We start from the raw sequence: 25,743 nt of genomic DNA on the forward strand, positions 1-25,743 counted from the left end.
TGTTTAAGACTTTTTTTATAATTTTTTTTGTTGCTATATTTTGCAATTTTTCGTTTGCTTCTATAGCGAGGTCCGCTATTTGTAAGTTTAGTTAATTCAGCTTTCCGTTGAACTTGCCAAGGTAATAATTATTAGGAACAGTGCTTGCGAAAGGTAACATGCTATTAGGCCGTTGAAATATGAATTGTGCAAACAGGAACGATGAAATTGTAAAGAAATGGTAGTGAGGCTGTCCTCTTATTAAAGAAAAAATTACGAATTTTCTGGTTCTAGCGTTACCATGAATGCCTGTTACGCATGCGTTTGTGGCCTCACCATACGATAGAACTGTCATAATACGATCACCACCACTTGCTCTAGAATGAACTGTTTTATTATAATTGATGGACTCTTACCGTAAGTTGTGTGTCGTTAGTAGAATTATAAGTGTAACAAAGTGACAGTTAGAACTCCGCGGTGCAGATTGCTTGAAAATGCATTCATTCCGTAAAAAAAGATGTAGTTGCATGGGACTAAGTAATTGGATTATTAACGATTGAGGAGTGCTGGGAGAGAAAGCCATTCCGCACGCGGTTCATTTGTGACACATAAAAGTAGTTATTAAAACGACATGTTCGTATTAGTGGGGTGGTGCGATCGTACAGCGTGTTCCCTAAGTTACCATTTCATCGTCCTTTTTATGTGGGTGTTGCCGTTGTGAACGCGCTACGGTACGCGCACATCATGCCTTTTTTTATATGCAATGATATTTTTAGCTGTGGTCTAAAATATTAAAATGTACTTTGTAATGCGAGCTTGTCAACATTTGCAGAAAGTGATTTTTCACCTTGTAAACAGAGATCTAATTTTCAATGTATCTGTTATTTCCAGAATAAATTTATACTTTAAAGAATTTTTGTTGTTCTCGAACCGTTTTTCCTTGTGTTTGGTAAACCTCAGCCGTGATTGCAAACCATGTTCAGGGGGAAAGTACAATTTGAACGAGGAAGATTTGCCCGAACTCAAGGTCCATTCCTCCTGCTAATTCTTTTCAATCTCACAATCTTTTGTCACCGGTGGTGTTTTAAATTTTCGAAAAGTAACGTGAACTCTCAAAAGTTGACCTGAAATATGCCAAAAATTGTAGTTGAGACGCCGCCACTTGGAATTTTACCCAGCACTCTGACTGTGTCGAAATTGAGTTTCATACTTGTTTTCACTATTTCTTGGAGATCTGTTTGAAGAATGAGGTGCTGGAAAGAAAAGGGCCTTCATGACCAGAGTAGAAGCCGCCACTTGGAATTTTACCTAGCACTCTGACTGTGTCGAAATTGAGTTTCATACTTGTTTTCACTATTTCTAGGAGATTTGTTTGAAGAAGGAGGCGCTGGAAAGAAAAGGGCCTTCATGACCAGAATAGCGGTTTTTTTTCCCAAATAACCACGACAGCGACTGTTTTCAAACCGCTCTTTGAGGTTCTGCGTTTGCGGCCAGGTTACTAAGTTGTCTTCAGAATTGCGGACTTAAGAGTAGTTCTTTCCATTAGAATCTCAAAACGTGGTAAGTGGTTTGAAATTTTCATAAATACTTTTTGAATAGTTGCTGGTTCTGGAGCATACCTCTCCTTCAAGACCTATAAGCATTAACACCCTCGCCCGTTAGATAAAAAAAAGAAGATTTTGTTCAATGTTCATATTTGTTCCCTGCAATTTTGCTTTTAATCAAATTCAAGGCTTTCATTCGACACGTGACCTGAAAGAAGCTTCCTTTTTCTGCCACGGCTCTGGTAATATTTGTCACGTTGTTCAACCATGTTTTTAGTGACGTCCCTTTTGTGTGGAATCTGATACGTCATAAAAAAACCACGGCAAACATCTATCAAACGAAAAAACTGACTGGCTTTGACGCCAAAATTATTTTATAACACGGGAATATCGACATCCTCGACCTCGCATAGATAAATGTCTCATTGTTATCATTACTATTATTATTTTTATTTTTATTTTGAATATTATTATCTTTAATCTGAGACGGTTGCATGATTTTTACACGCAGCAAAAGATTAAAGCGTTAATCTTTTTACGTCCAAGCATCCGAAGCGAAGCGCACAGATTTATTTGCGGTGGTTGATTCATCTAACTGAGCTGACTGTGGCCTTGTATCTTTCGCCATATTGTCGGCCTGTTCGCTGTAGTCCCTCGCATCTCCAGTCACAGTGACCTTCCTCCTGCGCGCATGCGCCGTGCGCGGATTCATTAAGGGTCTCAAGGGATCAACCTCTGTACTATGTTTCTTGTACATTTGTTGATTCTGTGAACTGTTTTCGCTTTCGTCTCCTTGTGTATTGAAATCTTTTTGGGTTTCGTTGCTATCTTTCCGTCTTTGCTGCGCACTTGTAGTTTCTGCCTTTTCTTGAACAAGCACTTTATCAGAGTGTCTCACAATTGACAATCCACTCGTTTTGGGCCGCAAAGAAGGCTTGTTAACCGAGCCAGACATCTCGGGCACAGGGTCCGACTGTGCCCGTCGCCGGCCAGTTGTACCTATCATTCTGTTCACATTGATCGTTTTACGAGCAAGATTTTTAAACGATTTTCCTCCTTGCCCTGTGGGCTTCACCTTATCTTCTTCATCGTCTTTCAATTCGGCTGCTGCTACATCAGTTTCTTCATTTACCTCAACTTTAGCCTCATTTGCCTCGTCTAAAGAAATAGGTTTGTGCATGTTGTGAATAGCTTCGGACGAAAGCTGTCCCTTCTGCTTCAACCCTTTGAGCAAAGCAGTCGCAATGACAGAATGGCCAATTTGCCGAAATTTTCCTTTGATTCGGAGGGTCTCTTCCATGGTTAGCGAAGCGCATTCGTCGGCGTCAACCGGTTTTCGGGAACGCGGTGTTTTGGCCAGATGTGAAGGTAGATCACAGGGTACAGAGCGCGCGCGCATGGTATCGGCTCTACTTGGGGCTATTGGGGTCAACAAAGCTGGCGAACGAGGTCGATTGCGATTATCGGCCGATTCGTTGTTTTTTTCTCCACTCAAAGGCCTGTCAATTAATGGCGATTTTCTTTTAATCGAAGGGCTGCAATCGGCTGGAGGGTTCGGTGTTTTGATGACTGGCAAAAATGATCCACTTTTGCCACAGTCCTCGGATACTTCGTTCTTTTTAGAGCCAAACGTCGGCGCCGAAATCTTTCGCTGTGGCAAAGCTGATATTCCCTGCGGAGTATTTTGGTGTGTTCTCACTTGCATACTTATTTTGCGTTGTCGCGGATTTGGTGAAGGGGCAGTCACTTGAAGTGAGGGCCTTCCAGGAAACGTTTGAAGTTTCGAGGCGCAAGCACCAGCCATGTCCTTTTCATTCGTGCATTTTTCCTGAGCACTTGATGTAGACACACTTGTTTTTCGCGTAGCAACAGATGTTTTTCTCAAACTTCTCTCAGTTCCTGAACTTTCCTCCAAGTTGTCCTCAATGGCGGCCGCTTGAACCCTTCGCCTTAACGGTGCCCTTATTTGCAAGAGAGTTTCTTTGACTTTAGAAATCTCTCGAAGTTCTCTCTCAAGTATTTTCTCTTCTCTTTGGTACATTGATATTTGTTTCTTCATGGCTATTTCGTGCATTACGTTTCGATGTTGAGCGACGCCATCGCGGTCCAATCTGTCCAACGACTTTCCCTTCTGCCCGGTGTTCATTGCGCAAATGAAACGAAGCTCTCCTTCTGCACTACTTGCGACTGATATATAGATTTGTTTAAGTACTCACAAACACTTCTTAAAAGTCGATGCTGTAACCACAAAATATCGGTCACAACAACTCTTATAACGAATGTTAATAGGTTTGGCAACCATTGAAGTGAACCCCATGGGAAAAAGGCTTACTGCAAAGTTTACAAAACTAATTAACGAGTTGATCTCGCGCTGTATTTTAATGAACAGCACGGAAAAAAATTATTAATTTTGCGGTAAAAAATTTGATATTAAGTTAAGGCTTATATTGCCAATTTAGTTTTCTGAAAACTTTGGAACTTTGCTAAGTCTGCGGTTTTGTTGCCTTTCCGTCAAAAGTTGTTATAACACCTTTCGTAGTATTTTTAAAATTCTTGGTTTATCTGACAACTTGTAGATAAGTGTACGTTGTTTAAACTTCCAACTTCAATTAGAGTGATTTATAATCACTGAATTCCATCACCTATTTACAAGAGCGTATACATGGATTAGTGTCTGTTTTTGTTTGATTTACGGAAAACCTTTGCACTCGACATTCTGCATCCCGCAAGTGTAAAAATATTTTCTATGTGGTCAGTCACCCTACGGAATAAATTCATTAACCGATTAAAGAGAATCCACTTTCATGTTTTGGATGTCAAGAAATATGATCTCACGGTGTAACCCGAAAATCACGTAATTGCTATTTTTAAGGTTCTACAGAGCTGCAATTTTTTTATTTAAAAGCGTTCTACTAGGTGTTTGCATATCCTACTCAAAAATCCTTTTTAAATTTCAAGCTCCGTCAATCAACAGAAAATTGAATGCAAACGTTTATCGGCAGACTTTAACAAGCTTTCATCATTTCAAGCTCGTCGATCGTTCGACATTCTAATATCATGCTTCAATGGTTTTCTAATTTGCAATTTTTTATTCCTAATTACTTCATATTATCGCTTTATTTCAACCTGTCAGTCCTAAAACATTTAATCTAGATTTTTTCCGACTGAATTTAGAAGGTGCATCAGAGAAAGAAAACATTGGCTGTGTCAACAATAGACCTCAATTCTTTCAATAGGTATAGATTGCCTAAGAAGCCGTATCAACGACAAGGAAGTTTAGGGCAGTGAAAACAATCTCTGCCTTTAGCTTATTCCCGACGTAGGTGCTTATACTGATCAGTTATTTCCATGCAATTCGTTTCTTTAGGATTAGAAGTCGATAAAAGTTGTGTTAATTGTGTTGCATGGCTGAAGGGTAATGCAAATGTTGGCTTTGCGTGTTAAGGAAACTGGGAAGAAAAAAAGTTTGGTATCTCCACGAAGCTATGTGATCTTTGTTCCTTCAAGGTAGTTAAACTTTTCTTTTTTGAAAATTACCGATTCCAGTCATCAAAATTTAAGCTAAACTAGTGAAAATTTCGCATATGGCAAGTGAAAAAAATGAAAATCAGGTTTCGCTGCAATATCAGCGCAAACGAAGCATAGCGGTCAAAAGTTAGGCATGCGCAGGTGGATCAATTCTACCCAGGCGCACTCATCGTGGTCCGTGCGCTCCAATTCCCGCGCAAATAATTACAGTCTCAAATAGCTTTCTCATCTACTTTCTTACAACAAAAATATTTGGAAAAAGTTAGAGAAATTGCAGAAGATATCTACTTCTAAACAAGTCGCATCGGTGGCCCACCGGATTGCTCGCCGTTCCGGCGGCATAAAGAGATTCGAAACAAACGCAGCGGTCGAACGTTGGGCATGCGCGCAAACAAGGCTGGCCGTGCACAATTTCCCGTGCAAACACCATGGTTACTGGCTTGAGTGGTTATTTACAACACTTTTTAAGAAAACTAGGCTCTGACAGCCTGAAAACGCCCTACATACCTCGCTGCAACAAGAGGTCCTTTTAAATGCTTACTAATCAACAACGAACGGACGCTATTTATTCTGTTCCGAGCAATGACTGTGATCATTAATATATCGGACAGACCCAACGCCAGTTTGGTACACGTTTAAAAGAGCATCAAAAAGCGGTCTTCTTTTGCAAAAGAGAAAATTCAGCTTTGTCGGAGCACACATGCCTAACTAACCTTACAATTGAGTGGGATAAGTCTAAGATTATCACCACTAATCGACGTTACCACCAGCCATTTTTTGGAAACCTGGCATATTAACTCCACACATACTCCTTTAAATGGCGATGATGGCGGCTTACTACTTGACGCCTATTTACACCTCGTCAGAAAAAAGACCAGCTGATTAGTGACCATTTGAAACCCCCTCTTGTTGCATCGATTGGATCACCCCTAATGAAGGTACTAAACAGGAGAGTGGAAATGTTACATTCATGAAATCTTTTAAACCAGAGGTAGCATCAAACCACGTCACATAACGGCTCATTCTGAATAGAACGTTAGTCCATTGCAGGTTACCTTCAAAACTGCCTATCATTTTACTCGGTTCTAAAATTTTCTTGGGTCAAATTGTCATGGTGTTCGAAAATCCAGAGCTGAAAATTCAGCAATACTTTTCCTTCGCGTTGTTTTTATTAAAATTACATTTGATTTCTTATGTTTTATAAAGTTAAATTTAACCTCGATTTTGATTATTCAGTTCAAAAATACAATTGAATTCATAATGATAATTGAACTGAGTGGAGCGCAATTTGGGCTGAAATCATTCGTGTGATTTCAGACCAAAATTGCACGGGACAAGGTTCAATTACCACTTTATTACATCCATTTTGAAATCACCCAGGTACAGGGCTTGGTCAGTTCAAATATTTTATTGATGCAGTACTGAGCTAGTTTGAAATTAAATTCATCCATTTTTTGGGGGAAAAACCAAGAGTTTTGGAAACAAAGGTTGCAAAATGTGCCACATGATACTCGTTGTCTTTCATTTTCCTGCAATTACATTGGTTACTTTAAACAAGCCTTGAAATCTGATTGGTTGTTTGTTTTTAGTGTAGCCTCCTCATTGGCTGGGAAAATGATGCGATTTATAGCAAAAAATGGTGCGATTCGTGAATAAATCACACCAATTAGAGCCAATCAGATTACAGGGACCACCAGTGATTTCAAAATGGGTGTAATAAATGATTAAATAAAAAATAAACACTATTTCGGTATTTTGGAACGATGCGTTTTATACAGTTAAAACCATGCAAAGGAACAACATAGACCAATCAGAACGAAGAAAACTATAAAAAGCCAATAACAGTTCAAAGTATTAAAAGATAAACCACTTGAAACAGAAATTAGAATAACTGAGACACCGTCGGTGTTTTGTGATGGATCTCATTCGGTTGAAGAAAAGCGAGGAAAAGAAAAGCAAAGCAATCTTGAGAACTTTTCGACACTAAAAATAAGATGTCACGTATTGAAGGACCATTATTTAAAATTAATGTATCTTTGCTCAACCTATGGAATGTTTTTCGAACTTTCAAGCCGTTCTGTCTGCTCTAAACCCTTGGGTGAAATTCAAATTTTCGTCGTAAATTACTTCGGATAGTACCAGACGAATAAATCAGTGTAACCCTCAAAAGACTTAAAATATTGCTGTGTTTAACTTGTCAACTTATGCCAATATTTTATCATGTTTCGCGGATTCGTCATCATTTCAGTCCAGTGCTCGCACTCAGTCCCCCTCGCGTACATCATTCCCCCAAGAAGGACTCTACCGACTAACTGGTCCTCCTTACCCCCTCCCCTTGAGTGCATAATTGACACCAGTAAAGTACCAGAGCCCAGGTCATCTCCGGACACAGAGAAGTTGAAGGACTCGTTATACAACGGGTCACGTGATCCATGGTGAAGAGGTCCTTTTTTAGTCTTGATTATTTTGTTTCCAATAGAGAAAGTCACTTTAGGGTAGGAATCTGGAAAAAAAGGAAATGAAACGTAAGCATCAGTGAAATGATACAGCTATGACATAAGACAAAAGGCTGCTGGTTCAAGGAGTGAGGAATGAGAATGAGAACTGCCCTTGGCTCGGTTTGCACGAAAGTGAGTAAGAACATATCTATCGAATTTACTTCAGGATTTGAAGCACGAGAGCGGCTCAGGTTTAATATCGGCAATAATTTGCTCCTTTAAACTTACTAATAATGTCAAGGGCTAGTCGAGCTTTATAAACTTCTTCCTACCGATCTGTTTTGAGCAAGAGCGGATAATCCTCTCTTGGTTTCAAGGGAAAGGAATGTCAGCATTTTTCACAGAGTACCTATCGTCCAAAACAATAAATCGTCTCAGACAAAAAATGTCACACAACAATTTCGACCCCAAAGGAATGGTCGTGTCCATATCCTCCGAGAAAGAGAAGAGATTAAAAAAATATACTCTGTGTTCTTATAAATGCTAGCAAGATACCCTTTCAATTATCCTACAATGTTACATTTGGACCTACTTTTAAGTTGGTCAGAAACCTCTTATCAAAATATCTTGGCCAACGATGATAGAAGTGCTTTTTTTCAGGCTATTAAACGCGAAGACAAGATTGTGAGAGAAATTCACCCACGCCTATTTCAAATAATTCAAAACAAAGTGATGCGGAGGCCTGCGTTACCAAAGTAAACAATTATTCCCGGTCACCTGTGCCATGGGGCTCCATTTTCTTGAGGTTGGACGCTCTAAGGACGATAATCGTCAGCCTGTCTAGGGTGGGGTAGTAAGACATTGAGATATGAATTTCGCCGAGTTCGGACGGGCTCTGAAATGTGAAACAAACAAAATAAACAAATGTGTTCTGATAAAAAACTCAACATGTGAAGACAGGAGAAAATAATGAGTTCGTAACATGTGTGAATGAAGATAATGTTAAAAATTGTTCTGTGTTTGAACTTGATCGTGAAAGGATTTTGATGGAGTTGCTAGTGGTATATTTTTTCTGTAACCTTCGTAGCGAGCGGTTTTGTGAGCGTTTTGAAGCGTTCAGCGGCAGAGCTGCGAAAGGGTTGGGACGGAATAAGTGGTAGCCTCTCGTGGTTTTTTTCAATCATCAGTTCAAAGCGCTCACAACTGCCAGATGAGCTCAGAGGCCGATGAGTGAATCCCCTGATTGAGGTCGTGATAGCAAGCAGTCATCTTCATTTAGTGTCTTTTCCTTCCATCAACAATTTCCTCTCATTTATTGGTATCGGAATACATCCTATATTGTTTATTCGACCTCAGGTACTTATTTGTAAAAACGTATCGAAAAATGTCTGCATTTTTTACGTGTATCGTTTCAATTCTTGGCTACAGATAAGTAACAATTGACGGTTTTTGTTTTGCGTCCACGTTTTTTTTTTCGCGTGACTAATGTTCTTAGAATATGCGGAGAATTTCGAGCCTAAGGAATTATTGAGATTCGAAAGCAGTTGTCAACTACCGATAGCTTTAAATGCACTGAATTGGATTCCCCGCTGTCAATCAAAATTTTGATTGAATTTTTTTTTTTTGTATTTCATTTTGGAGATGAAATCAGAAAGCCCGGCGATAAATAAAGAGAGCTAAGCTGTCTTCAAACATTGCTCAATAATGCTTTTAATCATGTCAAAAAGTTTTCAAACATAGAATCATTGGCGTTTGTGAGTGGTTTAAAATTGGGAAAGAGATCGTGCCAGAAACACGCCTCTAGAAATTTGTGATTGATTTGAAAGGAGTGATCTAGGATATTAGAAACTGTGTTTGTTTATGCACTTATGACCACTTGTAGGAATGATAATTAGCAAATAGCAAACGCGTATATTGACTGACGCGCTTGTTAAATTCTACGTATCATGACTGACTACCAACAGGAGAATTAACTCACCTCTTCATTAGCGGCAAGATCCCTCCATAACTCAAGTTTCTGATCTGTGTCCAATTCACTCAAAGGAAACAAGACTTCTCCGATCACACTCTGCTGGCTTGCTCTAAAGCCATCATATACAGATAAACGAAGTGTGCACCTCTTGAGCTCTGAAACAGGCATGTTAAAATAAAACATTTCGTCAAAGTTTGGCCGACATGTTTTTCTTTTACTCTTGCTCTGGGACACGTTCCTCTCCTTTTCCTCTGGACCAAGAATGCGCAGTTTTACGAACGGATCGCACGTTTTGGAAGCTTTGCCGCGCGTAGAAAGATTTCGTGCTTTGACCAATGTCACAGCTAAACTTTCGGCTGATTTATCGTATTCTAAATTGAACCAAATTCGTCCAAGATGGTCGACGGGGTACACCTCGTCTTCTTCTTTTTCTTCCTCTTCCAACGCACTTGCCGGGCTCGCCTCACGACTGGAAATTGAACGAGATGCTTTCCCTTCAAGCCGTTCCTGTGCGTCAAAAAACATTTCCTCGCTCGACATCGGTGAAAGAGACTCTTCAGAGGAAATAATTTTTTCTTTCGTTCGACACAACTTTTTCTTCGCTGAAAAAGGTTGTTGAGTCGTTTTAACGGAAAATTGCGGCGGTTGAACAGCAGTCTCGGCTATCTGGGAATACTGTTTATATTTTTCTGCTTGGCGCTGTCTTCTCACAAGATACAACGTCACCAGGACTGTAACGATGATTGAGCTAACAATGACTGTTATTGCCACTGGTAATACTGGGACTGGACACAAAAAATATATATATCTGAGATCAATAAAACAAGAGATAAACTTTTCATGTTATGACTGCAGATACCGGAAGTTCAAAGCTCAAGCACGGTCTTATCTGACCTCCACTACCGCGACATGTAGTTCTTTCCATTTGACAGCTAATGTTTCCAATTCCCTCCAAAAATTTTATTGAGTCCGGGTCACGAACAAAGTCTTAAGAGCGAGAAGAGTTTATGTGTCTAAAAATCGTCAAACGTGTTGTGAAAACAAAAAAAAAAACATAACAAAAAACGTGAGAGAACAAGAGGCAAACGTGACAGCGGTATAAGATTTAGGGAAAGTTAGACTAAGAAATCTCATGGATTAACACTTAAGTTTGAAGAATTTAACTGGATCTTTGTACAATCCATTATTTCGGTATTCGCTGCCGGAATACTTTCTTTTTATGAAACAAGTCGCGTGTATCCAAGATATGTTTCAATTAAAAGGGTGTTGATTGAGAGCAATTAATTTCTTTGCCTTTATTCTTAGTATCATAGGTAGACCTTGTTTCTAGAAAATACGAGGTTGGATTATATGTCGAAATACTCCGCTAATTCTGCAAGTAACACTAAGCGAGCAGTTGAGACCTTTCTATTTCCGGCGGGAAAAACTAAATTCCTCAGAAATGTCCACGATTACATTCCGTAGAGGAAATTGAAAGTTATACTTGAAAGAAAATTACGGTGAAAAACGTGTGGATCTTGTCCTTTAAAATTAAATCCTGGATGTAAGAGAAATTTCGATCATTTTGAACAATGAAGAGTGTCGACCCTAATTCGGATAGATTTAACTTAAATTGGATCGGAAAGAGACCCCGTCAATCGAGAGGTGTCATCCGAGATTGTTTCGTACGTGGGGTATTCTGCTTGAGGTGCGGTTTAATACGTCATTCATGGTGCGTTTTCAAAATTAAAGTTTGGCTGGAATTTTCTATGCTTTTCTATAGCTTCATTTCCTCCTTCGCATTAAGGACAATTTTCAAAAAATCAAGGTAAATGTCAGTTGATCGTGACGCCGCCTGTGGTAGTCACGTCTTGCAGCGTGGGGTGATCTAGAAACACACGCAACAAACTCAAATCACATCCTTCCCTTTACTCGGTTTTATCACCTTCAAGGTCACGTACTCACTGGCCCTTTGGCCATCATCTCCGGATTCTGGTGTAATACTTTACGTTCATCTATGTTCTTTAGCCATCGCTTGATTAGGAATACAATACAAGTAGCGTTTGTTTACTATGCTAATCGTCCTTGTTTGTGACTTCTATTCATAAAATGCTTCAAACGTTGTACACTGGACTAGAAAACTTGCGTTACGTTTAAACTCTAGTGTGTTCAAGCTACAGGAAACAGTGCAGTGTTTTCCTTATCGGCGAGGAAAATGAAAGTGCTAAGATTCCATGGGTGCAAACAAACAAAAAGAAACAGGGCTTTCTTGTTCCCGGTTTAACCCTTTCATTTCAACAGTGATCTTTTGATGATTCGCCCAACAATCTTAATACAATGTCCGGCAGACAGATAGGAAGAACTAAGAATTTTATCCCATGGGTTGTAGTGCTAAAATAAAACTTCATATTTTCGCAAACAGGTTTCTGTCTTCTTCTCTATGTGATTGGTCAAGAAAACTCGCACCACTTTCTTAACCAATCAGATTCAAAACTGAAAACAATCGCGTCGTAGTCACTCTTATTTTCCCGCGCTTGAAACAGTTTGCTTGTTTTCAGTTAGAATCCCAATGGGCTGCTCTTTATATTATCCATTCATTTGATTGGCCGTTGAATTTGGTGTTAAGATGTTTAACTCTGGGCGCGGCGCGCAAGACTCGGTGATTTCCAGCTTCTTCATTCGTTACCACTCATTCAAGCTACATTCGTTGAAAGTCTGCAAAGACGGACATGTCAGATTTTGAATAAGGTGACTCGACAAGGACTCAGAAACTTCTCAAAGACGAAATTTACGTCTTGATATGGTTATTTGTTGAGGAAATAGCTGAAGAGTCTAAATGAAACTCTCGTCAAGCAAGTTTCACAGACAAATGTCGCTGCTAGTCTCCCTAAGATGAATAAAGAGTGAACATATTTTACCTTGAACAGATGAAATTGCTACGGAAAACGTACTTGTGTCATTTGCAAGACATTGCATCAACATGCGCTATCTTAATTTCACGTTATTGTAAACAATCGTTGTCTCTGTACAACTAGAATTAAAAAAATTAATTGTCATTTTGAATTTTGTTTTAAAAATAAACGAGAACTTATGGCTTTAAAACTAGACAACCTAGCTTAAACAAATCAGTTTATTCGTAATCTTAAATAGACTAAATTCTGTTGACAATAGCGCAGATTCGATGAATCTTACTTTCAAATTTGAGTTCCTTAACCACAATAATAATGATTGTAATTATAGAGAGTCATGTTTGTGCGGTATTAACAAAATCTAACGACTTCAGAAACCCTTAGGAAGCGATTGCCTCAGAAAGCGAATTTTAACACTCATGCTTTAATCTTGAATAACTGTAGATCTTCATTTATTTTCTTCGGAACAAAGGAAATCGTTTAAGGAGTTGAATTTTATTTTGGTAAATAAAGCAAATAGAACGCTACGAAACCAAAGCAATTTTTCTAGTGCGACTCGTGTAACGATCATTGAACTTTCGATCTGTTCAGCTGATTCACTTAGTTCTAACTAAATATATTTTTCATAATTTTTTTCAGTTAAAAACTAAAAATTATCTAATCATTTGCTGAAATAGATGGGTTACATCAATAAAATAACCATGCTTTGGCTGTAGTTGCTGTGTGGAGGCAACATCGCCGATAGATTTAATTGAAGTTATAAAACGAATTGTGGAAGGCATTTTAAGTTGAGTCTTGTTGCTCAATCAATCATAAATTTGTCGCAGTAGAGTCTGGCAAGTCATGGTCTACTCTCTAGTGTTAATAACAACATGAGGTTTGTGCTATAGAAATAAATATCTATTTCCAATCGATCTCGAGGGTTAAAATTTACGAAGGTGATTCCCGTTGTAAACCACCTCAAGGTCACTTTAGGAAATTTATAATAAAACTTATAGTCAGCGATAATACATAAATACTTACAATTTGAGTCCGTCGAATGGCGCTTTTCCGAAGCCGTACTCGTATCGAGCAATGTAATATTATCCGATAATTGATTTCCTCCCGTTTCAAATCCCCTTACCATTTTAGTGGGAGATGAAGCTTAGGGAAAAAAAAACCCTGGGACGCCTTCGACCAGCATTCGCGTCCTGACACGCTCACAAAACAATTTAACCAATTTACAGTCTATGGGAAACCTTTCACTGAAACAGTTGTTAGACCTCTAATTATATTCACATCATGTATTTGCAATTTAAATTTTCTTTCTCCACGTTGCAGCTGCTTCATGGTTAAAACTTCCTCCAGTTGATCTGAAATTATCTGTTTTATTCAGTCGGTGTCTTTAATGGCTTTGTGCTGGTACATGATAAATTATTCTTATTATACACATTTTTCATAAATGGCCCTTATCATCCGCCTTACAGATATGCTAACAGATTTCGTTTTGCCGTTTTATTCATGTAAAATTTTCACCCGCGCTCGTCATCATGATGAAACAATCATTTTGCATCATGCCGCGAATACATCTATATATATTTGAAATTTAATACAAGGAATAAAAGTCATTACAATTAATCTGCTCGGTTGAAGGAAAACATTCACAAGTATTCTAACTTAACCTTTGAAAATCATTATTTCATTGTGAAATACTCCAGCAATCTCATTTTTAGATGAAGCAAATATTTATTTGAAGCAGGATAAATTGAAGTGTCGCTTTAAATGCATTACAAAAATTGGTTAAAATACTCTTTACTGTTTTTGGCGGGACCAAATGATGTAAAACTTGAAAAATTAGAAAAATATAAACAACAATGGCGGCATAATTAATAAGTATTTTGAATTGCCCAATTTTGTCAACAAGAATGGTTCCGTAAATGAATAAAAATGAGGTTTACCAATTTGAGTGTCTCCTCAGACAAGCTTTGATTGACAATGAGTCTGTGAGTTTGAACAAATCAAAAGAATTTTCAGAATAGCAGAAACTTACTTCGGATGAATCGAAAAACAATTTCAATAACACGGTTTCGCGTAACTCTGTTATATTTTTGCTTAAATATCTTCTAAATTGATAATAAAAATGAATTTTGAACGGTAACTCCGAGGTGGCGGCCGAATGAATGACAAATGTCAAGTTTTATCGGCTGATTTGGTTGGGAGGCCCGCGGAAAATTTGTCTGGTCGGGTAAGCGGTAACTTTCGTCCATCTGTTCATAGGGAAAACTTAAGGTTACTTCCCACCTTCGTGGGTGTCCTTCGGGAAAAAAAAATTCATAGGCGCGCTTGTTTCACTAAAATCCTAACAAACTATACGTTAGAAGAAAGCTTACTAAGTGCAGTTTACGATGAAAATATAATTTAAGCGACTTTTCCTTTATGGAAGTGTCAGGAGCCGGTAAGGTGTGAAACGACCGAGGGTTCTTCTATTGAATTTATTGGGTATCTGAAACCGCAGCACGAGCAAAATGATTCACAAGGCATTAGTAAACAAAGGTGTGTCAGGCTTTTTCGATATTCTGATTGGTTGTCTAGATATCGGCGTATAAAGTTGGAGTGGCTAAAAATATGCAAAGCGTGTTGTGTAAATGGACGCCACGGGACAAACATTTCAAATATCGAAATTTCCCGGCACCCTTTCGTTTGTCATTAACCCTTGAATGTTTTGGCGAAATTTAACGAAAATTGGTCAAATCCATACACTCTATGAAATCGCTCAAAGTGGTTGCATCCCCCCCTAACTCGCGCCACGCCAGGAGATTATTTCATCCCCGGAAACCGCAAGCCAATGGGACAAGGGGACCTCCTGGCGTAAATAACGATGGATCAAGATTTCCCGCGAAAAGTAACCAATTGGAGACACTTTTTTTCTTTAATCTTGATCACTCAGTGGAGCGTTGAGAAAGACGACACAATAATGGGCAAAGTTGCCTAAGGCAAAGGAAAAACCCGTGTCAAGGCTGGCACTTGCATAAATAAAAGGAGAACCTCGTTTTTAACATTATATGCGGCAAAGTTTGGTTCGACGGCGACTTCTTTGTTTGAAATCTGGATGCCAGCGTGGAGCTCCGCCGATACCGCTCGCTTTCACAGAGGACTTTTTTTTTCTTTTCGTGACGGAATGGTACTCCTCCTTTCTTCTTTGGACCTTTTTTCGATTCTCTTTTTAATTTTTTCCAAGGGCTCTCTTCCGCTTTTGATTTTTCCATGAGCAAAGAGCTTCTTCCTGTGAATTTTGTCAAGTGCGCGATTAAGAAATGACATGAAAAACGAGCCCCAAGATGAGCGGTTGCCGCGAAAATTGCCCTAGGGCATTTGCCTGGGTCCGAGATTATGACAGCTTCTTGATTTCTTAACTTTTATTCGAAAATACGTTTTTCTAAACAACTCAGGTGCTTTTAAAGATTTCGGAAATTTTTTTATGCGAACGTTAGGTTAACTGTTTGAGTTAAATTTAGTCAAATAAAAGGAAAATGGATTTTTTTCGGCCTCTGAGGATGGGTACTGGTTAGACTGGTTAGTTAGGTGAGATTTCAGCTCGATCGCGTTTCACATGGATTCATAGGACAAAGCTCAGTTTGATTACCTAGATAATCAAGTCGAGATCTTTTGTCCCGTAAGTAGACTGGTGGGTTCATGTGGGAATTTTTCAGGTCGGCAATTGAGATTTCTCGGGGCCAGCCCACCTTATCATAAGGTCAAATTAATTAAACTATTGAATGGCAGAAAGTTTTGAGGTAAGCTGAGTCAACCCGGTGAAGAAGACCTTAAGACCGCTGAAAGTTTTAACCTTAAAGAAATTTTTTATTTCATTTTTCAATTTCATTCAACCCTCAACGATTCAGTTGGCAGAATAAGGGATATTGCTTGGCATATTGTTATCTAATATTGCTCAGAGGATCGTTCGATAAGGGCAAGTATTTAAATAGATGTTTCAACGACTGAAAATTGTTTTCGACCCTTTTGAAACAGGTTCTAGATAAGATATCGAATTCCACTGTGTATGAAATACATTATGACCGGTGCGATGTAATAAGTCTAAAAAAGTGGAAGCGTAAAGAAAACAGACTTTGGTTAGCTGAAGGAAGAGAACGCATACGTCGCATTTCGCGTTTGGACGCGTAGAAAACGCGTTCTTTTGGCGTTCTAAATGAAAACTGTGTAATCAGTGCGTGACCCATAGAGGAAAGCCCTTCGCATACTACGGAAACAAATATCTATGCTAAATAGATAAAAAAGAAGTTTGATTTTAATCTATTCCACCCTTGAATTATTACATAATTAAAAATATCTCTAAACTGCATACGGAAGAAAATGACGAATGATGCTCCATTGCTTACTTTTCAAGATTAAATAGTTTCTCAGTTACTCATATTACCTTCCGCTGGACTGCAAACTTTCGCATTTTGGCAAATTACCTTTGTATGTCAAGCTAAGCTTAGATTTTAAAGATTTCCGTCGTTATTTTAATGAAACTCCGAAGAGTCTAATTTGCAATTTCAAGCTTATATCCAAATTTAACTCCATATTTTATACTTCTTCTGGCGCAGATTTTCAATCTCAGCAGGCTACCTTTTGGTGTCAAGCTACGAGCTTAGATTTTAAAGGTTTTCGCATCGAGTGCTTTTAAGATTTGCATTTTCCAGCTTTTTTGTAAACATGCTTCTACCTTTTAAACCCTTTTAGGGGGCGCCAGATGTACAGCATGTAGCTTCAAACTTGTTAAGTTGTACAGATTTTCTTACACTCAAAGAAACTCAAACTTAGCAAAAAACAGAAATGATAGAGACGGAAAACAGAAACAACAGCTTTAAGATAACAATAAACGTTGGTAAGAATTAATTATATTATTTTTTGAGTTACCTCCACTTGGAACCCTCGCTCGCTTTCATCAGCTGTTCACCGTTTCGTCGTGCGTTGTATGACACTATAAAACCAATGAAATTAATAACATCCAAGAGATTTTGCTTTGAAGAAAGATGATCTTCTTTGAACAGTTTCGAACCTGCTTATTTATCTTTTTGAAACGTCTTTCCTTTCAACGTGTTAAAATATATCAACAGTTCACAAAGCTGCGGTTTTTTCTGTTCCCTCTGAATCCCGTAGCAACCAATTTAACACCTATCAGAGGTTCCTTGATACACGATTTTTTTCTTTGTATGGTGATAACTTATCAGAAAATGGTGTTTTCTTTCTGAAAACGAAACATGATTGTTCCGTCCACATCAGAAAACTGAGAAAGTGTCGTTAGTTCATACAAAAACGGTCACCGACCGGAAAAAAACGTGCAATTAAGATTAGGAAGGTTTAACAAAAAAATCGTTAACAGCAACAACGATAAGAACAACAATATCAAAATACCTGAGAGCACTGATGTCACCGTTTTAAAAAAAAACTGCCATCGCTTTCGACCCTTTACGAGAAAATATGCATTTATTTGCGTGAAAAAGCGAACAACTGCGTGAAGATACATTCACGACATAAAAGGTTCTTTGTGCGTAATTCAGATTCAATAACGATTTTTTCATTTTAATGAGTATTCAATATCGATTTTGAGCATTCTTATGCGTCATTCATCATACAAAAGAGAACAGAACACTTTCATATGCGCTAGCCTTCAAGTCATTAGCACCACCTTGAATGTCAATAGAGACAACACACAAAAATCATGCTGCATCATAAGAGGATTCGAGGAGGAAGGGAAGACGAGGAGGAAGACTATCTTATGGTCGCACACACGTACGGGGTGAACCGATTTACGGCAAAAGGCATTTTGGCGCGCTGTATTAGAGAGGGCAGGACCCAGGAAAGACCACGAGGTGGTGGAAACAACGTGCGCGTGGATGATGAGATGAGAGATTGCCTAGATGAAATCATCAGTCAAAGCTGCCTACTCACACTTTCTCGAGTAACAGTGAACGGAGGACACGGCTACCACTCAAACTCGCAAGGACATTGTACGGGATGCTGATTAGAGTAAAACTGACAAGGCCCCTCCCTGCTGATAGAACCAGACTTGATGTGCTGAACAAGCGAGCCGATTACACAACCTGGTTTATGGACCATGCCGACAGGGCACCTCTGTGTTCGTCCTGACGAATGGGGCTACAACGTTTGGACGGCCAGAGGTCACAGTAGAGCGCGGCAGAGAGAGAGGGCATACCGTCAAGTGTGACGACACTTGACTGTGACCATGGTAATATCGCTCATCAATTGACTCGCATGTGTCTTCCTCAGAAGCTGTTGGCGGAATGAATGCTGCGCGTTTCGACAACTTCCTCGCACAGGCGAGGACAAATTTGGATCCCGACGAGGGGGTGATCTTCGTGTATGACGGAGGGCCGGCCCACCGAAACCCAAACTTAAAACGCTCTCCCCCAACAGTCCTTTCCTCAACATCGACAGCTGTTTGAAAGCGGCGATCAAGGCCGACATGTCGCGTTTAGAAATTGAAAGACGCATGGATAACAGAAATGAGGTCAGAACCAGTGGAATCTCACTGGGGGAGTTTTAAAGACAAAACTGCTTGAAGCTCTGCACAGAAGCACCGACAGAAACATCGACTGCAGCAAAAAGTGCACAATGGTATCATGTTTTGCAGACCTATCTGTCCAGACATTTGAATAGAGATTATTGAAGGTAAACTAAAATTCAGACCAAAATAATTTTGGGAAAGCTATAATTCAATTAGAATTCGATATTTGAACACTGAATGTGAAAACCGCTCAATAGTTTGTGCTCATGTTTTGTAATCATAAAAACGCCGTGCAGGAATGCTGCTGAATTGCGAACAGTGCGATGAAAATGGTAATAAATGGTTTCTGCGTTACAGTGTTTCTGTATTGTTTCTATTGACTTTCATGGTGATGTTAATGACCTGCAGGCTAGCGCAAATGAAAGTAAAATTTTTTCTTTTGTTTGACGAATGACGCATAATAATGCCCAAAAATGTAAATGAGTGCTTATTAAGATGAAAAGGTCAGTATTGAATCTGATTTAGGCGCAAATGGTCGTTTTATATCGCTAATGAATGTAACTTACGCAATTAATCGCCTTGTAAGAAATGTGAATGCGTATTTTCTCGTGATTAGCAGCAAAAGGTGTTTATTTCACCTTACATTAATACTGCTGAATAATATATCAAGATCGTAAGAGAAATGATCACTAATCTAAGAAGCTTCGATGGTTAAAGAAGTTCTCCTTGTCAACACCAAAGGAAATATATAGAGAAGCGAATTGAGAGTCCGGATTCTGATGTTAGAGTTTAAAGGACTAACAAAACTTCGGACTAGTTTAGATAGTATGCCATTTTGAAAGGAAATTTTGCGTTTTCAAATTTCTCCAGTGCACTGAGTACGGTGAGAGCTTAAGGTATAACTGAGGGGACTATAGAGTTTGATATAAAATGATAGGTGAACGATCACCTTGTCTTTCAGTCAACACACCTTGTTCAGTAGTTTAATTTTCTTAAACAAACACCTGCTTCTGATATTATAGTCGCTATATTTTCTTCGCCGTTTTTCATTCATCATGTCTGTAGATACAGTGTGTTTGGTGAGAGCTAGTCATTATTTATCGCCTAAGGAAGGAGGTCCTACGTCCTTTCTTTATACTCTGTCGGCGGACTGATCCGTGCCCCCTGAAAACCATGTGATCCCCGAAAAAAATCCTCCGATGCCCTCGACCCAGTCCTTTAAATAATTACCTTATTAAAGCTTCTTCGCGTGAGGGTTTTTAATGAGTAAAAAGAAGGAGAAAGATGGAAACAAAAAAGAAAAATAACCTCCTAAACAAAAAGTCCTAGAGTTCCAGGCTCCTGGTGGGCTCGGCTTACGCCCTATTCGTTTTAATAGGGAGACTGGGAATTACTAGTCAGCGGAAACTCGCGTGACCAAAATTATGTGGCGTTTTCTCGAATCTATCGTTGGCAGAAATAGGTCTGAACCAGCGTGACTTGACAAAATAAAAGGGAAGGGTATAAAAGACCAGGCGAGAATGATGAGTAAGGACATTTGGAATAAAGCCTTATCATGGCGGAGGAAGCCGATCTTCTTTCCATCGGAAAACATTGTAGTTTAGCGTCGTGCAAACGACTTGATTTCTTGCCATTTCAGTGTTCTCACTGCAAAGAAATTTTCTGGTACGTTTACTTCTTACCGTGTTATTTTTCCCTTTGAAAAGTCGGATTATACTAAAAATTAAAACTGAGATGGAAAATGGGATCAGGGAATCGTGGAAGTTTTTCGACGGTTTTTTTCTCCGGCGAGGTTTTGATACTTTTCTTCGTTAGGATCGACGACTGAAACTTTGAGAAGTTGAAATTAGAAGTGAGTCTTGAACGTTCTTGGTTCAATGATTATTTTCATATCTTTTGCTTGTTTTAGTTTAGAACATCGAAGCCCAGAAGAGCACAAGTGTTCGAATTTTAGCTTATCAGATGTAAGTATCAACTTTTGCCGTCAGTTTGAGAAATTTCAGGAGTAGAATCAGGGATATTAATGACACAATTCTGCAAAACCAGTGTTGAGAATTACAATGTTTCTATATGATTTACTCAGCATGATCACAAATAAATATGCAGAGTATTGATGAATTTGCAATTTATGAGCAATTTTCACCAGCAGTTGTTGACAATTATGTATAGGAATCAATAAACATAATTGCGAAAAAAGTATCCTTGAAACGTTCGCAACCGTTTTCTCTCAGATTGCTCGGAAAGAGGATCTTGCCTGATTTTAAACCAGTTTTTAAACTAAGATTTTAACTCAGAAAAAACAAGATAATTTACTTTTAACTGAAAGAAGATTAAAAAATATTGATTTTAGGTGTTAATTGGTTAAAAAAAGTTGTGAATGACCTTTACAAACTTTTTTTGTTTCTGTCAATTTTGTTTCTTTTTTCCTTAAGGTTCATGTTCCTGTTTGCCCAATCTGTAATCAAATTGTAAAGAAGTCCCTAAATGAAGATGTTAATCAACAGGTCAGTTTGTTACATTTCATGTATATGTCTAGCTTCTCTCTGAGGTTGTATTTAGGTATATTATATTTTGATATAATCATTAGCATTTTATCATGAATGCAGCAATATGATTGCCTTGTTATCACTTTGTTAATTGAGGGTGAGTGGAGCAAGTAGCTTAACATTGAGTGGTTGTTTACAAAATAGAAAAAATCAAAAGCACAAGCTTGTCTTGTCATTAAGTTCTCAATGACTGAAATAGTTATTTAAAAACAATGCGATTATTGAATCATAATGTTGTTGATAAATATATTTGGAGCCCAGAATTTGGATATATTGGTTCATTTTAAGATCCAGGTTGTAGGGTATGTTAGATTGTAGAACCTAATGATAATTTTTACCTCTTCTGGTACATGTTGATGCAAGTCACTGGCCACCCAGTTCCCCAATATATTATATTTTATAGCCATGAGATATTTTAAACTTCAAGTCTCTTCACAGAGAAGATGCGTTTTCGGAGAAACAGCTACTAGTCTTCAGTATTGAAAAATTAATCATATCGACAACTTTGGTCTCTTGAAAACCCCTCATCTAGGAGGTGATTGACATGTGTCACTCATGGAGGTCTTGGTGTTAAAAGCGTGATTTCATGGTACAGTGTACCCATCTGTTAGTATATTTATTCTTAATACTGTTATTTGCCTTAATAGGTTGAAAGACATATCCTCAGTGGCTGTAAGAGCCTTATTGTGGGAAAACCAAAGAAAAGTAATAAGTGTTCTTTGAAGACTTGTCGTCAACATGGACTGATGCCATTTGTGTGTCAAGAATGTAATAAGAATCACTGCATAAGGTAAGCACTTACCAACCAATCTTGGAGTAACAAAAGTGTTATTTTGTTGTTCCTTCACTCAACCATGTGAAATTTTGTTGCCATTTGATAATTCATAACCCTTTAACTCCCAAGATCTGATTGTCAATGATCCACTCTAGCTGTTACACATTTCCTTGTAATTTAGTTTTGAGAATTTGGTTTTAGATCAAGATAACAACTTCGTGATAACTTTAAGTATTCAAAATCACCAGTCTGCTGGATAATGTATGGTTAGCATAGGGAGAAGTTACATGTTAATCACTTCTGGGAGTTAAAGGGGGTGCAATCTTGGAAAAAGTACCTCTTACTGGCCAAGTTTTAGGTTTGTGCTGTAAGTTACAGACCAACTTTTTTCTGCTTGGATTTATGGCCCAATGGCAAAGTGTGCAAGCCATAAATCAGCATGAAAAAAAAAACAAGGATCTGTAATTTACAGTACAGGCTAAGAAAATGAAGTTGGTAAGATACATGTATTTATTCTTCTGGGTTCAAATAGAAAGGGTAGATTTCAATTTAAAAGGAAAACTTTTGAACTTATTGAGCCATGCAGTGAAATATGGCCTACTACCTTGACCAATCTCACAAAACATAGATTTCTAGAACATTCCTTACCCCTGCTCCCCTAGTTCAGCTCTGTTTATAAACAGATCCAAATTTTATAATGTAACCTTAACTGAGATAGAAAGTTTTGACTTGGGAAAGGGGGTACACCAAAGGGGTACATGTAAATACCCAAAAAAGTTTCACTCTAAAAAAATATTGCATTGATAATTCAACATGTATTAATGATGTTGTCCATGATTCGAGTTCACCTTGGAAACAGTATGTGGATATTAAATCATATATTTCACCATATAATTTTAAGTTAATCATATTTTTAGTCTTTTCCTCATTTTGATTTTAAGGAAGTTACAAGGGTAGTGAATGAAAAAATGCATGGCCTGCAGTGATTCCTAAGCACTTACTTAAAAATTTTAGACTGTGGCTGAATAACCTTAGCTGCACAATCATGTTATTATTACAAATGTAAATTCATAATACATGAGACATTGAGACTCATATCAAAGGCTGACAAGATTTCAGGATCAAATGAAAAGTTTGTGAGATGGTCAATTGCATTTGTTTATTGGAAGCAATTTTCCAACCATACGAGACACCTAAGCAAGGATTTGTCAAAAAATGTTATATGTAAATATTTTTAGGAAGGCTGTGTACAACTGTGCCTTTTCTTTGATATTTTTTTCTGGTGAATTATTCAACAACTAATTTGTGCTAAATATCAAGAATATTTAATTATTTTCTCTTAAGTGGTCATAAAACTAACAACTGTGTTTTTACTCTTTACAGGCATAGACATGCTGAAGATCATTTTTGCACAGCTCTGAGGGTTCCAATGGTTTCCTGTGCATGAGACCAATGTGTAGAAAAATGTTAAATTATTTAATATGAATACAAAGTTGTTTTGCTTGAGTTTAGTTGTTACATCAAGGACTCTGTGTTAAGAGGGGTTCATTTATATGAATAACTACCAGTAGATTAACTTCATTTAATGAGTGCATCACTTGAACTGAGTAACTAGTGGCCCTCATTTGTCTTTTTTTTCTTGGGAATTCTTTATTTTCATATGCTTCTTGTGAAACTCAGAAAACTGTGAACACCTTCAGGGCATTTGTGTACTGAACAGTTGTAATAAATTTCAGCAGTGCAAGCAAACTTCAAAACCACAAACCAAATACTGTTGTTGTTTGTAGTATAGTTTTATGGTATCTGATTAGCCTTTTCCTTGAGTGAGAAGAATGTTCCACACAGATTTCTTTGGTGTTGATAGTTTTCAGCATGATACTGTAATGTGGAAAATTTTTATTAGCCAAGGAACATCACATGAAAGTTTATTCTTTATAAATAAATTGTTCTAATCTATTGCTCTTATTATTATTATTATTATTATTATTGTTTTTACAAGTGGAAAAATGTGAAAGTTGTTTTTCCTGTTTTTGAATTTGTTAAATAATCAGTTCAACCATTTGATTAGTTGCACGTTGCCAGTTATCGTTTTGAGGGGGCTTTACCATAAATCCCCAAGACCTTTTTTTTCTAAGTAAATGATTAGTGGAAAGTTTCCATTTGCCTAATATATTTTTGAGAGATGTACATAATTTGGGTGTAAATAAAGTGGAATTTAAGAGAAGACATTCAGATAGTGCAGACAAATCTGTGAGAGAAGGAAAGAAGGGTGGATCAATGTTTTTGTTGCTTCATTAAGATGTGCATGTACGGCCTACCTGTTGTTTCGATTGGTTATATGGTTAAAAATAGCATTCTAGGTGATAAAAACTAAGTTTTTTCGTTTGTCTCACGGTGTAATCACTAGTGATGTAGATCACGACGTTTCGACTGCATACTGCTAGTCTTCTTTAGGCGATGAGGTCGACTGGTCATGCGTGATGTTATAAGCATGATGCTCTGCTGTGATTAGTTGTTTTTGAAGAGCTCTGATTGGTGCATTTCGATCCTTCCAGTTTCACTTAGTGATTTGCTCCCTCGGCGGTCCGCTGTCGCACGGCTCTCCTGTTGTGTTTTTTTTATCGTGGGCATCCACGCTTCTGGAATTTCTATTCCACTATCCCTGTTGATGTTGTTAGGGTGAAGTCTTATATGAATTGCCTCTTTGACTCTGCGCGTGTAGTAATAAGGGTCACGATCAATAAACTTTACTTCGTTCCAAAGTGGCTTGTGTCCGGTGTTGTGAGCATGCTCTGAAACGGCGGAGGTCTCGGTTCGGACGAGTCGGATGTCTCGATCGTGCTCCTTAACTCTGTCTTGCATAGGTCTTCCAGTCTCTCCGGTGTACACCTTGCAGCATTCATAGGGAATCCTTTAAACTACGCCACCATGTTTAGCCGGGTCGACAGCGTCTTTTGGTCGTACTAACTGAGATTTTAGCGCAGTCTCCGACTTGAAAACAGCGCGTACGCCTTGTTATTGTAGGAAACGGCGAAGCTGTTCGGACAGACCTTTGAAATAAGGTAAAACCGCAGTAGCTTTGAACTCGTTGGCGGGTTCGGCACTGTTGTTTGGTTACCAAGCAAACTATCTGAATGTCGTTTCTTAAATTCTAGGTGATGTAAGCTCGTCCGGGTTTTACTATGCAAGTAGCATAGCAAATCAGTGTAAAGAAGTTTTAAATCGAATACTGCAAAAGATCCTGAGCTGCATTGATATTTCGTTTCTGCACCCTGTGTTTGGTCCAAAAAGTGCACGCCACCCTCTCAAGCAATCAGATGAACAAGGAAAAGACACCACGTCGTGGTAAACCATGGGTATAATGTTGCTTTGGTTTTGCTTTTCTTCGCACCATGATTGGTCTAAAAAACTAATCTCCCCTCTCTAAACCAATCTTCAATTGAACATCAACAGAAATGCGAGATTATCTTTTATTCCTCAGGCGCAGTGATTGATGACCTCTTGTCACCATCTTTACCAATCACATGCAAAACAAAAACCGACCGCCACTTGATCACACACG

At 38.3% G+C, this 25,743-nt stretch overlaps 3 protein-coding genes and 1 pseudogene across 3 annotated transcripts; 2 read left to right on the plus strand and 2 right to left on the minus strand.

Annotated features, from left to right (window-relative positions):
* Nucleotides 1–2,058: 2,058 nt before the first annotated feature.
* On the minus strand, nt 2,059–3,669 carry LOC131786536 (uncharacterized). Its single transcript, XM_059103589.2, has one exon. The coding sequence runs from the start codon at nt 3,667–3,669 to the stop codon at nt 2,059–2,061; it is 1,611 nt and encodes a 536-aa protein (XP_058959572.2).
* Nucleotides 3,670–6,198: 2,529 nt separating this feature from the next.
* Nucleotides 6,199–13,594, minus strand: LOC131786491 (synaptotagmin-15). Its single transcript, XM_059103543.2, has 4 exons — nt 13,373–13,594; nt 9,468–10,246; nt 8,267–8,384; nt 6,199–7,554 (listed from the first exon to the last, which is right to left on the minus strand). Exons 1-4 carry the CDS (start codon nt 13,473–13,475, stop codon nt 7,241–7,243), a joined length of 1,314 nt encoding a protein of 437 aa, XP_058959526.1. The 5' UTR covers nt 13,476–13,594; the 3' UTR covers nt 6,199–7,240.
* Nucleotides 13,595–18,037: 4,443 nt separating this feature from the next.
* On the plus strand, nt 18,038–19,114 carry LOC136279927 (uncharacterized; annotated as a pseudogene).
* Nucleotides 19,115–20,309: 1,195 nt separating this feature from the next.
* Nucleotides 20,310–24,137, plus strand: LOC131786509 (AN1-type zinc finger protein 2B). The gene is made up of 5 exons (XM_059103561.2): nt 20,310–20,525; nt 20,770–20,824; nt 21,293–21,364; nt 22,054–22,196; nt 23,565–24,137. The coding sequence occupies exons 1-5, from the start codon at nt 20,416–20,418 to the stop codon at nt 23,626–23,628; spliced, it is 444 nt and encodes a 147-aa protein (XP_058959544.1). The 5' UTR covers nt 20,310–20,415; the 3' UTR covers nt 23,629–24,137.
* Nucleotides 24,138–25,743: the final 1,606 nt, after the last annotated feature.

This window comes from Pocillopora verrucosa, chromosome 3, assembly GCF_036669915.1.
Source record: "Pocillopora verrucosa isolate sample1 chromosome 3, ASM3666991v2, whole genome shotgun sequence".
NCBI classification, from domain to species: Eukaryota; Metazoa; Cnidaria; class Anthozoa; order Scleractinia; family Pocilloporidae; genus Pocillopora; species Pocillopora verrucosa.